Below are 12,417 nucleotides of genomic sequence, written 5' to 3'. Positions count from 1 at the left end.
TTTTTTTTTTTTTTGGATTTGCATCTTTTCGAACGCACAATTTTTTTTTTTTCAAGTAATTTATATAATGTTAAGCTGCACATACACACATTTGAATTTTTTATTACATTTTCAATGCTCACTTTTCCAATACGTAGCGATTTGAATTACACAAATTTTTTATTGTATATTCGATTCTTTAGTAAAAAATTTACGATATGGAAATAATACATGATATATTAGTGTATAATAAGTGTGCGGTGACCAAAAGCGCATCGACTATTGAGAAATAATACATGAAACATGCGCTCCGGATCCGAGAGAAATAAATTCACGATTATGCTGATAAAAATCCTTTTTCGTCCTTACAGTACAGCGTACGACGATCGACAATCGGAAAAGACAAAGCGCAAGCGTGGCTCGCTGTTCTCCAGAAAAAAGAAGGTTCGTAAATATTGCAAATTTTCACTCTCTTTTAATAAACGTAAAAAATAAAAAATAAAATAAAAATGTTTAGGACAAGAGCGGCAAGAAAACGGCGCAACCGCATCAGTGGGGTACCATAAACGTCTCGTCGCAGGGCAACAATTCCTGCGACTTTTGCATGAAGCCGTTCGCCAGTAAACCCTCTTTTCACTGCGAAAGTGAGTACATCTCCCCCGCCGCCAGTGTTTTATTATTTATTCGTTCTTTTTCCGCGCGCGTAAAATCATCATTCGTAAAATGTTTATTATTATTTTTTTTTCTCGACTCTCCTCGTGCACACAGACTGCGGTGCTATAATTCACCAGAACTGCAAGGACCATTACCAGGCCGAGTGCACCAAGACAAAATCATCGAGCAAATCGTCGTTCAAGTCGCTCTCCAGCGTGTCTATATCGTCGACGAGCAGCATAGTGAAGCGCGCCTCCACGGCGTCCTTACCGCTGGCAGCTTCAAGCAGCACAGGAAGGTACGTTCTCTTCCATCATCATTCTTCCCGACACATACCTTACTTTTTTTTTTACTTTTTTTTTATGCTCCATTTTTACCTTTCTATATACTCGTAATGTAACTTGTTTACTCTGCGACATATATTTTAGTTGGCTTTGAATATCGTTTTATTTTCTTGCTCGATTACTGCCATGGGTTGACACGGTGTGAATTTTTTTTTTCAAATTGATGCGAGCAGCGTCAGACACGCCAAGATTCCAATGTCAATGGTTGATTGCTTATCGATTTGCACAACATTTTCCAAATCGGGCGTCACATTTTGAAAATTAAATTGCCATCGATGATTGAAAAGTAAAAACACATCAGTGTCTGACTTGCTAGCGTCATTTTCGAGCGTAAATGATTTTTTTTCCTCAGATTTAACTTATATATTATGAGAAAGACAAAAAAAACTTAATTTTACGCATATACATAAAAAATATATCTATGTTTCATGCATCGTTTTTGGCTCTGATGACGTTTTGAGGCTGGCTGAAAAAAAGCTTTTACGATTGATTTCGCTGATTTAGCAAAACCAATGGCTGAATTGTTGATGTATATGGAATTTCTAAATTCTGATGCATTAATAATCACTATAGAGTGACCGGCGTTAGCGCATTGATTTTTATTCTGTTGTATCGTTTCGAATGCAAAGTCAATTTGTCTTCGTTTTATTTTTTTATTCATCGAACTTGTGTGAAACAGCGAATCATTTGATCAATGGCGCTTATGTATTACGATAAATTAGTATAATACATTCAAATGAATTACACCTCTACACGTACTGACCCATTGAATTTAATTCAATGGCTAATTAAACGAGACACTAATTTAATTTGAATACTAACACTTGAAATTTTAATGTAATATTCTTGCACTCCGAGTATTGTATTGTTGAGAGAATTTCTTTTTAATTAAATTGAAATCGTACTCGAGTGATAAAATTTAAAGCAATCCGTCGGTGGAAAAAAGAAGCGTCGACGCTTCTTTCATCTTGCTCAGAGAGATGAAGAAAAAATGATACCGAAAATTTTTTAACTTATAACGCTTTGTCACGAAAGAGAGAGATAATGAATTAATCGCGAATCGGTCGGCTTATTACAATTGCTTTTTTTTCTTCCGTTTGACCCGCCCCTTCATATTTATTATACTACGCTGATAACAAACTTTTTATCCCATATCGCAAAAAAAGATAGTAGCGAAATCTTAATTAAGAAACAAATTTCTAAAAAATAAACAAACGAAATACAGGGATATTAACAGCAAGAAAGCGGTGACAAGCTACAGCCCTTGGCGGCGTGTTGCCACCAAGCTTGGAGTCAAGTAAGTCACCAATCCCCATCTTTCTCTCTCGATTGCTGAATGACGCTCTCTTTCATTGTTATCTCTCTCTCTCTCTTTCTATCTCTCTCTTTCTATAACATCTCTATTTCTCAGTCTTTTTTTTTGTTAAAAAAAAACCATTTTTTTCATTTGTTCGTTGCATTGATCGATGTAACAATCTAACTTTTATAAATGCATTTCAAACGAAAAAACATTGAACATTTCAAGTCTTGTTTGTTTGCATATTACCTTCTTGATTTTGTACACGCGTATATTGAAAAAGTATGTGATTTTCTCGACTGTCACCATCTCTCCATGTATCAAACATCGTAGACTATCTCTCTCTCAGCTCTTGAATATATATCAATACACAATATATATATACATATTCCATCTTTTGAAATCGTTTTTGTATATATTATTGACGTCATCTTGTTAATTTTAGTTGATTGTTGAGTTTTATAGAGTTACTGTAATTATATCATCGTTAAAACTTCGTTTTAATTTTATATGTTCTCTTGTCCTTGATATTATCCGAACTTTGTATAAACTACTTGATTTCGTATTACAAGTTTTACCACGTTATATAGTTGAATTATAAATTTCTTATATAGTACTTTTCACGATAATAATTTACTGTGCAGAACTAGAACTCGCTGTACCCTGGATTTTATTTTTTTATACAATTTTATATTGTGTTTTTTCAAATGTTTTTTTCCAACCGTATTTGTAAATAAATCTGTACATAATTAACCGAGTGTACGTACTTGTACATTAACTTCTTCTTCTCTAAGTTCATAATTAAGCGTCGACCACACAGCGAAGTACCTTCGTGTAACTGTTTCACTAACTCAGTCGCCGCCTGGTCCTTTTGATCTCGCGAGTTTGTACATTAACGAGTCAACGACAGCGTACAACATCTCCCGCAATCTGTCCTCGTGTAATTAATTATGCAATAATTGGAAAAAAAAGAAAAGTATTAATATTTGCAGAAAATAAATACGTCATTTATCGTCGTAACCAATCGAATCTTTGGCCGTTCGACGCTCTGCATTGTATCTTTTCTTTTCATTCGCCTCCGTGCGTATACAAGCTTACACGAAAAGATAAAATAAAAAATAAATAAAAATGGAGAGTCGATCCGAGTTACCTCATAATTCAAGCGACAGGCGCAGCTGACTCGACGAAACTGTCCATTATCAAGAAAAAGGGAACAATTCGACTTGACACTTGTTGAATCGATACTGTGCAGACGCTTTTCCCTCCTTTTTTTCTTTATTCCTTTCAATTTCAGTATCACATTCCGGGGGCCAGTTTACGCGTTCGCGCTATATACATATAAAATGCCTTTTCATCCCTTATTCTCTCTCTCTCATTCTCCTGGAAGGTTCTCTTTGTTTCGAAATATTCTCTTTCACATTGCACTCTTTAATTGTAACTTGTGTACACGAATGTATACTCATCGTAACATCTCTCGTACACCCACACATAAATACACTCATATACAAACTCGTATCGCATTTATAAGTCCACAACAACACAAAGCATTGCGAAAACTTGTATACACACAGACACAGACACACAAACATGCAGCAGCAGCAGCAAACTCTCATTTATCGCGTAAAATAGTACGTATGTATACATTCGCCAGCGAGTTTTTCGCCTCGCTTGACAATGTAATATATAGAGAGAGGAAAACACTCGCACACGTACTTGCACACATACGTATACATACACATTCGCGAGCGACGGTAGGAGCGTTGGACATTAAGAGAAATAAAAAAAGTTTTCTTCTGTAATGTGCACTGCTCTACTACCCGCCACGGTGGCTCGGCTCTTTTTTCACTGTTATCTTCTTCTTTCTCTCTCTTTTTTTTGTCTTTTTTTTGTCAAGATAAAGCCCTGCGCACGACGAGTGAAAAGCATAATTATCGTGTTCATCATATACACGGCAGTAGTGACGAAAAAAATCGTCCTTTTTATATTTCCAGGCCAAAATTGTTGCTAGACTTTTATTATACATACTTGCATAATGTACGCATTATATTAGTCATTCGCGTATATTAACAGCACGTGTGCTGCTGCTGCTGCCGTTGATGCTGCCGCGCGCATTACGAATCCGTCGACCCGCGACTTTATTGCCGCGCTCGAGTCGTGCGTGAAATATTGCGCGCGACACGCGAAAAATCGCAGGAAAATGAAAATGTTGATTCTCACGTATAAATCCTATATACCTACTTCAGGCGATATATATACATGGCATAAAATGGAAATTATCCCGAACAATTTTTCAGCTTGGCCGCGCATAATACGAGAGAATCCGCGCGCCCGATATGAGCTCACCGTGTGTACATGAAAATGAAAAAATGTGGATGGAACTGCACGTATGGCCCGCGGACACGCGCAAAGTTTCGAATGCATATCGTGCATAAGCTTTCCCCCCCGAATTTTCACATTACTTACCCCTGCGCGCGCTATAAGCTCATTTTCCGTCACGATAAACACCATATTCGTTATTCATCGGTTGCTCGCAGCAACTTTATATATATTATTATTATTATTTATTTTTATATTTATATAATATCATGCATATGTCGTAGAATGATTTTGTAGCGTTATGAACGTAGACGTTATGTACATTAATAACTGAATGCCACTGCAAAAATAATGTTACATTTCTCTCTCTCTCTCTACCATGCGAGTAAACATTATGTTTTTAATTATTACATCTCTGGACTCGTCACGCTGTACCGAGTAACGTGGTATCGTGTGTGGCACAGCACAAGTGGCATAGAAAAATGAAAAAAAAATCAACTGAATTTACGCCGCGACGAACCACAGTACTCTATACTATATAATATACGTTTATTTTTTGTTATCATTCGTCGTATTATTACTTGGATAAAGAAAAACTGACATGCGAATTGTCGGTTTGATTTATATTTGTTGTTTATTCATTATTATATTACATCTTATACATGAGTATTATAGTCGACATTCGCTGTATATTATTTACGAATTAGAATCTAGATAAATAGCGCTGAAGACTGAAATTATTGCGACTGGAGCTTTATCGCGGGCGTTGACTAATTTTTACACGCTTGAATTTGCAGTCAAACGATCAGCGAGGAGCGAGATGGAGATGGAGGTTCGCATCGAGATGTACCCAGGTAAAGTATATGAAAATTAATATTCTTCCGAAAATCTGGCACCCTTCGCTCTAATACCGATTTTTCATCATCACGCAGCTCGGAGAGGTACACGCGTTCCGTGGAGCAGCACGGTGGCAGCGGCGTCGAGGAGTTCGACTTCGACGACACGCAGCAGTTCAGCCTGGAGGAGTTCGACCAGCAGCGGCCCGAGCTGGCGCTGGGCCGCGAGGAGCCGGACTCGTGGTCGGCGGCGGTCGGCCGCAAGGCCGCGCTCAAGCTCTGCGACAACAACGAGCGCGAGATCAAGCGCCAGGAGCACATCTACGAGTTCATCCTGACGGAGAAGCATCACTGCCTCGTGCTGCTCGCCATGCAGCGCATCTTCGTCGACGGCCTCCAGCGCCACTTCAACTTCTCGGTCTCGGTGCTCGATCGCATGTTCCCCAAGCTCCAGGCCCTCATGGACATACATTTCGACTTTCTGGCCAAGCTGCGACAGCGCCAGTCCGAGAGCCCGGTGGTGCCCAGTATCGCCGACATTCTCTGCGATCAGTTCAGCGGCGACAACTCGTACGGCATGAAGTCGGCCTACGGCGAGTTCTGCTCGCGGCATCGGGACGCCGTCGACGTCTACAAGCAGCACCAGCAGATGGACGCGAGATTCGCCCGCTTCGTGCGCCACTGCCAGAACAATCCGTTGCTCAAGAAGAAGGGCATACCCGAGTGCATACTGTTCGTGACGCAGCGACTGACCAAGTATCCGCTGCTGATCGATCCGCTTATCAAGACGTCGACGGCCCAGGACGAGACGGACGATCTGCGCCGAGCGTTGGCTCTGGTCAAGGACATACTCAACGAGGTCGACACCTGTGTGGCAGACAAGGAGCGCACCGATAGGAAGCTGGACATTTATCACAAGTGAGTGTTTGCAACTGCGTACCCGCTATACTTTATTTCCTCGATGTACCATTCTAATAATGCGGTATTAATTTTGCAGAATCGATCCGAAATCCTGCGTGACTTATCGCGGCAACAAGTTCAAAAAGTCCGACATCCTCGACTCGAATCGCAATCTCAAGTTCGAGGGCACGGCTTGGCTCATGCAGGGACGCAACAAGATGGTACCCGTCGTCGTCGTGTGCCTCACCGACATCCTGTTCTTTCTCACGGGCGAGCAAAAGTACGTCTTCTTTGTGCCGGACAACAAAGCCGGAGTCGTCTCGCTACAGAAACTTCTCGTCCGCGAGAAAGCCGGCCAAGAGTCGCGGGGTATCTATTTAATAAGTAGCAACCCCACCGAGCCCGAGATGTTCGAGCTTAAGGTTGGTTTATTTTCTTATTTTGTCCCTCTCTTTCTCTCTTTCCCTCTGCGCAGTTCTGCTCCCGCAAATCCTTCGTTATTTTGTCTCAAAGATCGACCACGATCCCATTGATGTGTGCGCTTATCATCGTATCGTTGTGTACGCTACGCTCGTTTCAGGTCAAAGAGCCCAGGGACAAGCATATTTGGATCAAAGCCATTCGTGCCGCCGTCGAGGCTTGCCCGCAAGAGCCCGAAAACGAGAGCTCGAATTTCATCGAGAACAATCTGATTAACGATCTGAGGGACACGCGGCCGCTCTCCATGGCGAAACTTACCCCCGAGGAGAAACTTCGACTTGCCAAAGAAACTCGCCTGCAGAGCATACTTGGTAATAATAATTCATGATCTCGATCGAGCGTGCAATAATAATTCGTGGCTATGCTATCTCAAATACTAATTTACGCGATGATACCGTGACAATTTGCAGAGGAGCTGAAGAAGAAGGACGAGGAGCAGACCATGCTGTTCGAACAGAAGATGGCCCTGCACTTGCGACTTCATAACGCCATCAGCGTCTCGAACAGCAACGATAATGACGTAGACAAGAACAAGGATTTCAAAGAGGTTCCGGACTACTTGAGATTCGCTCGAGGCGAGAATATTAATCCGATGCAAATGTACAAGGAGGTGTGTATCTCTGATTGCTGATATTATTTACTAAAAGTATCTTTATTCATCTTCTTCGCTTCTCTCAGGCGCTGGATGCCATGCAGCAAGCTATGCGCTTAACCAGTTCTCTGTCGTGTGGCGCCGGCGGGGGCAGTCTGTCGCGCAGCTTGAGCTCAGCCGGAGAACGACACAGTCAAGCTTACGTACATCCATCGGTGACGGTACCCCGACGGGCCGAGACGTTCGCTGGTTTCGATCACAACAAGGTACATAACTCTTGAAGTCGTATAACTTTCAACGCGCAACTATTAGTGTAACAACTGTGACATTCAAACAACGCGATTACTCCATAGCAGGAACGACACGCGCGCGATGCAGCGGCATTGATCAATGCTGCCGGCGGCCTCGCGCCGTCGAGAAGCGTCAGCGAGAGCGGCCAGGCCGAGACGTTGCTCGAGTGCAAAGTGCTGGAGGACGACCCGGACGGCAACAAGGACCAGCGCGAGGTGGCCGTGAGGCTGTCGCACTACGTGCAGACGCTGCTCGGCGTCATCAGCTACCAGATGACCAGCATCGAGAGCCTGCAGGCCCAGCTGGCGGGCTTCAAGGAGGGCAGTATCGGCAAATCGTCGCAGGTGCGCGCCAATCCCAATCGCCAGCTCGAGGAGCTGCGCAATCTGCAGGACCAGCTCTGCCGTGAGAAGGCAGAGTTTCGCGCGTCCTCGCAGCAGGAGCGCGCCCAGCTGGACGAGGAGCGGGCCGAGTTACAGAAGCTCAGGAATCAGTTGACGGTGGAGCAGCGCGACGTGGAGAAGCAGCGAGACCAGCTGTATCGCTGGCTCGAGGCCCAGTCGCGCCAGGGCGTGGTGCCGCTGAACGCGGCCCAGCTGCGCGAGGTCACCGGCACCCAGAACACGCGGAAAAAGAACGAGGGCACCGAGAAGAGCATGAACATACCGCAGCACTTGTTCAGCGCGACCAATCAGCAGAAGGTCCAGCAGTTGCCGGTCAAGCAGCAGCTGCCCTTAAAACTCGCGAGCGGAAGCAATAATAATTCGAGGTGAGACGCTCGTTGAACGATATTCACGCACTTTTATCATAATTTTAGAATGAAATTCATGAAACGTCGTTAATAATTCAACTCGATGAAAAGTATATGTATACCAATCGTGTTATTGTTTTCAGCATTGCAAGATTAGTTAAAGTAAAGCATCTGTGATGATGCAACTTACTTTTATCATAAGCGTTTTCATATTTGCAAATCACTACGTTATTTCGTAAGTCTGTATGGTGTCGTTTGTTTGCAACCTTTTTTTTCACTCGAATAATGACTAATGAGTAACACCACGAGATGCGTTAACACTTTAATACGAATAATTGTTTTGACACTCGTAGAAATTATGATGATATGCTTAATTAAGGAATATCACTAATTGAATAAATAAGCAAAAAAATTTTTAGTCTGGATTTCGTGTGTCGATTTTAATTTGAACGTAACCATTAGTTTGATTTGAAATTTTTGTGTGCTTTTGAAACAATTTTTTAAAAAATTTACTGATAATGACGAACATTCACTTAGTCTATGCAACAACACTGTGTGAACATTTTGAGCAATTTTTCCGTACCACAGATCACAGTACCAAACGATCAAACTAAAATATGATTTCTTTCAGAACTAGCCTGATGAGCAATAACAGTCCGGATCGTCACTCCCGAGCCGGCAGTAGTCCCGCGATCGTCAGTACCAGTTCCTCGGGTGTTCTATCGCCGGAGCTCGGCGTGAACAACGGCAGCTCCAGTTCATTGAGTCACTTTTCAATGTCGAATCGCTCGTTACGGGGCACTCGTATACCCGAGCCGTATTCTCGAAATAAGCATCACTCGCCTCAACAGCAGCAGCAACAACAGCAACAACAGCAGCCACAACAGGCGCAGCCGCAACAGCCTCAACAGCAGAGTTCGCAACAGCAACACTCGAATCAGCAGCAGCAACCAATGGAAGAAGAAGTTTTATTTTTGTGACGTATCTTGCGCTTTGGCAGAAAACATTTGAGATCGAGCAGCGGCAAGGGTACGGCGACTCCGACTGGAAAGGACGACGACGATAGTTCTCAACAGCAGCAACAACCTCGCAGTAGGGTCAAATCATTTTGATTTCCGACTTTTCGCAGAAAATCGAGGTAGACGCGTAATTTATTGGTACATACGCAATTTGTACGTGTGCGCGCCGAGGATGCTGTTACCGAAAACACCATTCATTTTATTTATATTTTTGTTGCTTTTTATTTTTAATTGTTCGATGGAAGGCAATCGATCTTTTTAATAATGGTTCGATAAATTTTGTACATTTGTAAATATAAAAGGAATGCATATGAATAATACTTTCATGGTAATCATTATTTTTAATTTTTTTGCTCTTTATCGTAAATGTGGTTGGAAATACGACAATAAAAATCGAGATATGATACAGATTAGTATAAGGTCATAAGTTACTAATTAGGCTTCGATGTTTCATTGTCAAATTTTACCAATATTGTCATTGCCCTATTTGAGAAATCCTAATATTGAGAAAAAATTCGATAATTCTCTACAATCATTAACAGATTCGTTATGAAGCGCGTGCGAAGTTCGATTTTTCAAAGACTTACAATTTTGTAAACAATATAAAACTAACGCAGTATTGAAAAAAAATGTACACGTTGTTTTTTTGTCACTTGCGTCGCTGCTGATTCAAAAGTTGATTTAGCTGTGATTTCAGCATCCTCCCCACACCTACGAGATTCTTTTACGCTGTTAATACTCTTTCTTATAAATTCATAAATATACAAATTTAGCCAAACGTTTTTGGGAAAGTTACTACGCTAAAGTAGTTAGGTTTCTTAAACGAGCAAAAGGCAAATAAATAAAAAAATGTAATATATTCATAAGTGAATATAAAATAAATATCAAAAATACTGCTATATAAAAAAAATATAAATACTTTATAGGTTTACTCGTATATTTAACTTAAGCAATAGGGGATCTTATTAATTAAAAGAGTTTGAATGAATTCAGAGTATTAAAAGCCAACTCGAAAAAATTCAGTGGCTTTTCTTGTTAAAACTTTGCCTGTTACAATTGATGACGATTAAAAGTCGACTGACACTTGGGTATATAATGATGTAACGCGTAATAGACGAATCTTAAAACAAATATAATAATCTTACACGTATGTACAATCTGTGGAGAAAAATAACGTTGCTGTTCGTTGGTGATAAGTGTAAAATTGTTTGAAATAAATAAAAATGCAATATTAAGATATTTAATGTTTATTATGTATACTTCTCTTGTGTACAAGCGAAAAAAATTCGTTAAGAATTAACTGTGTAAAAAAATAGAAAAATATGTTAAGAAAGAAAAAAACTCTTTCTCGAATTATCATATAGAATAATGGAAAAATGAGCCTTTACTGCCAACTTTAAATACATTATTTTTCTTCTCCTGAAACGCGTGACAAACCTTCATGTTGATTTGAAATCAACTAAAAACATAGCGAAAGGCCTAATCTGTTGTATTTTGGATAGACATTGTTTAGAATAATCGTATGAATTTGTTCTCAATTGAGTACGCAATATACTACGTGAAAGCTCTTCTGTATTATTTCCATTGTAAATTTGAGATTGTTAATTTTATTATCTATCATAATTCAAAAGTACGACTTCATGATTGGTAATAAAATTTTGTCAAAAACTTTGCAAAATAATATCCTCCAGCTTCATAAGTTTTATCGTTTCGTTCGTTGTACTTTATAAGTTATATAAACGTATTTGAACGACTGATTTTTGCATTTATCAAAAAACTTGAAGGCTTTATAATATAAGTAAGAGAGTATGAATTTTGCTCGAATTTTTACCAATGAATGCTAATTTTCACGAGTTGAAAATTCAGAGTTGACTGCAATGAGGAAAGAAAGAAAATGTTTTGTTGTTTTATTAACAGAACTTAGCTTCCGTTTCTTGTACATGATATGTGACAATCTTAACAATGTATGTAAGTACTTAAATAATATTGAGAATTTATTCCATCTAAGTGAATATTCGTAGAAGTTGATTCTACGAAAATTGTACATAATTTGTATGATCGCAATCCTTTAATAATTATTATTTAGTTTTATTTCTTTGGGTTTATTTATCGGCGTCATATTTTAATACTGGAAGCAATGATAAAGATTCGTGTAAAGTGATGAGAAGCAATGAATGTGACGATGCATGAGATACTTGTCTTAATGTATTTATATGTACCTGTAAACGTAATGTCAATCTGAAATATTTCTCATGCGATTAAGTTTTAGATGACGAGTAATGTTTCATTGTAAACGCTCTCGCAGAAAGAATAAAATAGTAAACACTCGAATTAAAATGTAAAATAATAATTATGTAAACTGTGCTAGCCTATATGAATCGATGTTGTTGTTGTCGATGACTCGATCGTTTTTTATGAAGAAAAAATGAATTTTTTTCCACGATGATTTTCATAATCAATACGGAGAGAATAAAAACATTAATGTGAAGAAACATGTACTATGTATAAGTCTGCTTATACATATAATATCGATTGGATAAAGTTTTTGTCAACTCTACAAATTTACTTCATTTCATTCATTCACTGCCATTCACAGATTTATATTTTATTCGAATGAAACTTAGAACTTTGAATTAGATTTTTGGGTCACATTTTATAAAAATAAAAATCATGTATTATAGTAGGAAAAAAATTCAAATATTCAAGTGATAAAAAAAGTAAAAGTATGCTTCAATATTTATGGCAAAAAGTAGTAAATTATGCTGTTAACTTATGTGTTAAAATTGATGTCTTTCTACTCTAGGATTGTACATTGTGAGACAAATCAAGTTCAAAAACGTTTTTCGTCTTATAAAAGGGTATCCGAAATTTCCTTTCGTCAATCTATGAAGTTAAGGACTTGAAACAACTTCTAGGGTTAAAAATACTCACGCGTCGAAAGAATTTCCATGAATAATA

General features: G+C 39.4%; 1 protein-coding gene across 9 annotated transcripts in view; it reads left to right on the top strand.

Moving 5' to 3' along the window:
- Positions 1 to 10,735, top strand: part of LOC106657131 (A-kinase anchor protein 13) — a 44,419-nt gene extending 33,684 nt beyond the window's left edge. For 6 of the 9 annotated variants that reach the window (XM_014378483.2, XM_014378492.2, XM_023462856.1 and 3 more), the window contains 12 exons: positions 351 to 423; positions 497 to 623; positions 748 to 931; positions 2,203 to 2,274; positions 5,388 to 5,444; positions 5,523 to 6,344; positions 6,424 to 6,748; positions 6,907 to 7,117; positions 7,217 to 7,416; positions 7,485 to 7,664; positions 7,752 to 8,458; positions 9,072 to 10,735. In XM_014378483.2, coding sequence (XP_014233969.1) covers positions 351 to 423; positions 497 to 623; positions 748 to 931; positions 2,203 to 2,274; positions 5,388 to 5,444; positions 5,523 to 6,344; positions 6,424 to 6,748; positions 6,907 to 7,117; positions 7,217 to 7,416; positions 7,485 to 7,664; positions 7,752 to 8,458; positions 9,072 to 9,420 — 3,307 coding nt within the window. In that variant the 3' untranslated portion in view covers positions 9,421 to 10,735. The remainder of the gene's footprint in view (positions 1 to 350; positions 424 to 496; positions 624 to 747; positions 932 to 2,202; positions 2,275 to 5,387; positions 5,445 to 5,522; positions 6,345 to 6,423; positions 6,749 to 6,906; positions 7,118 to 7,216; positions 7,417 to 7,484; positions 7,665 to 7,751; positions 8,459 to 9,071) is intronic. The other 3 variants (XM_014378465.2, XM_014378501.2, XM_014378474.2) reach the window with 3 other exon arrangements.
- Positions 10,736 to 12,417: the final 1,682 nt, after the last annotated feature.

Source organism: Trichogramma pretiosum, unplaced genomic scaffold (assembly GCF_000599845.2).
Source record: "Trichogramma pretiosum strain Unisexual culture from Peru unplaced genomic scaffold, Tpre_2.0 scaffold1, whole genome shotgun sequence".
NCBI classification, from domain to species: domain Eukaryota; kingdom Metazoa; phylum Arthropoda; class Insecta; order Hymenoptera; family Trichogrammatidae; genus Trichogramma; species Trichogramma pretiosum.
Note: the sequence above shows the minus strand (reverse complement) of the source record. Positions and strands in the feature narration are given on the sequence as shown.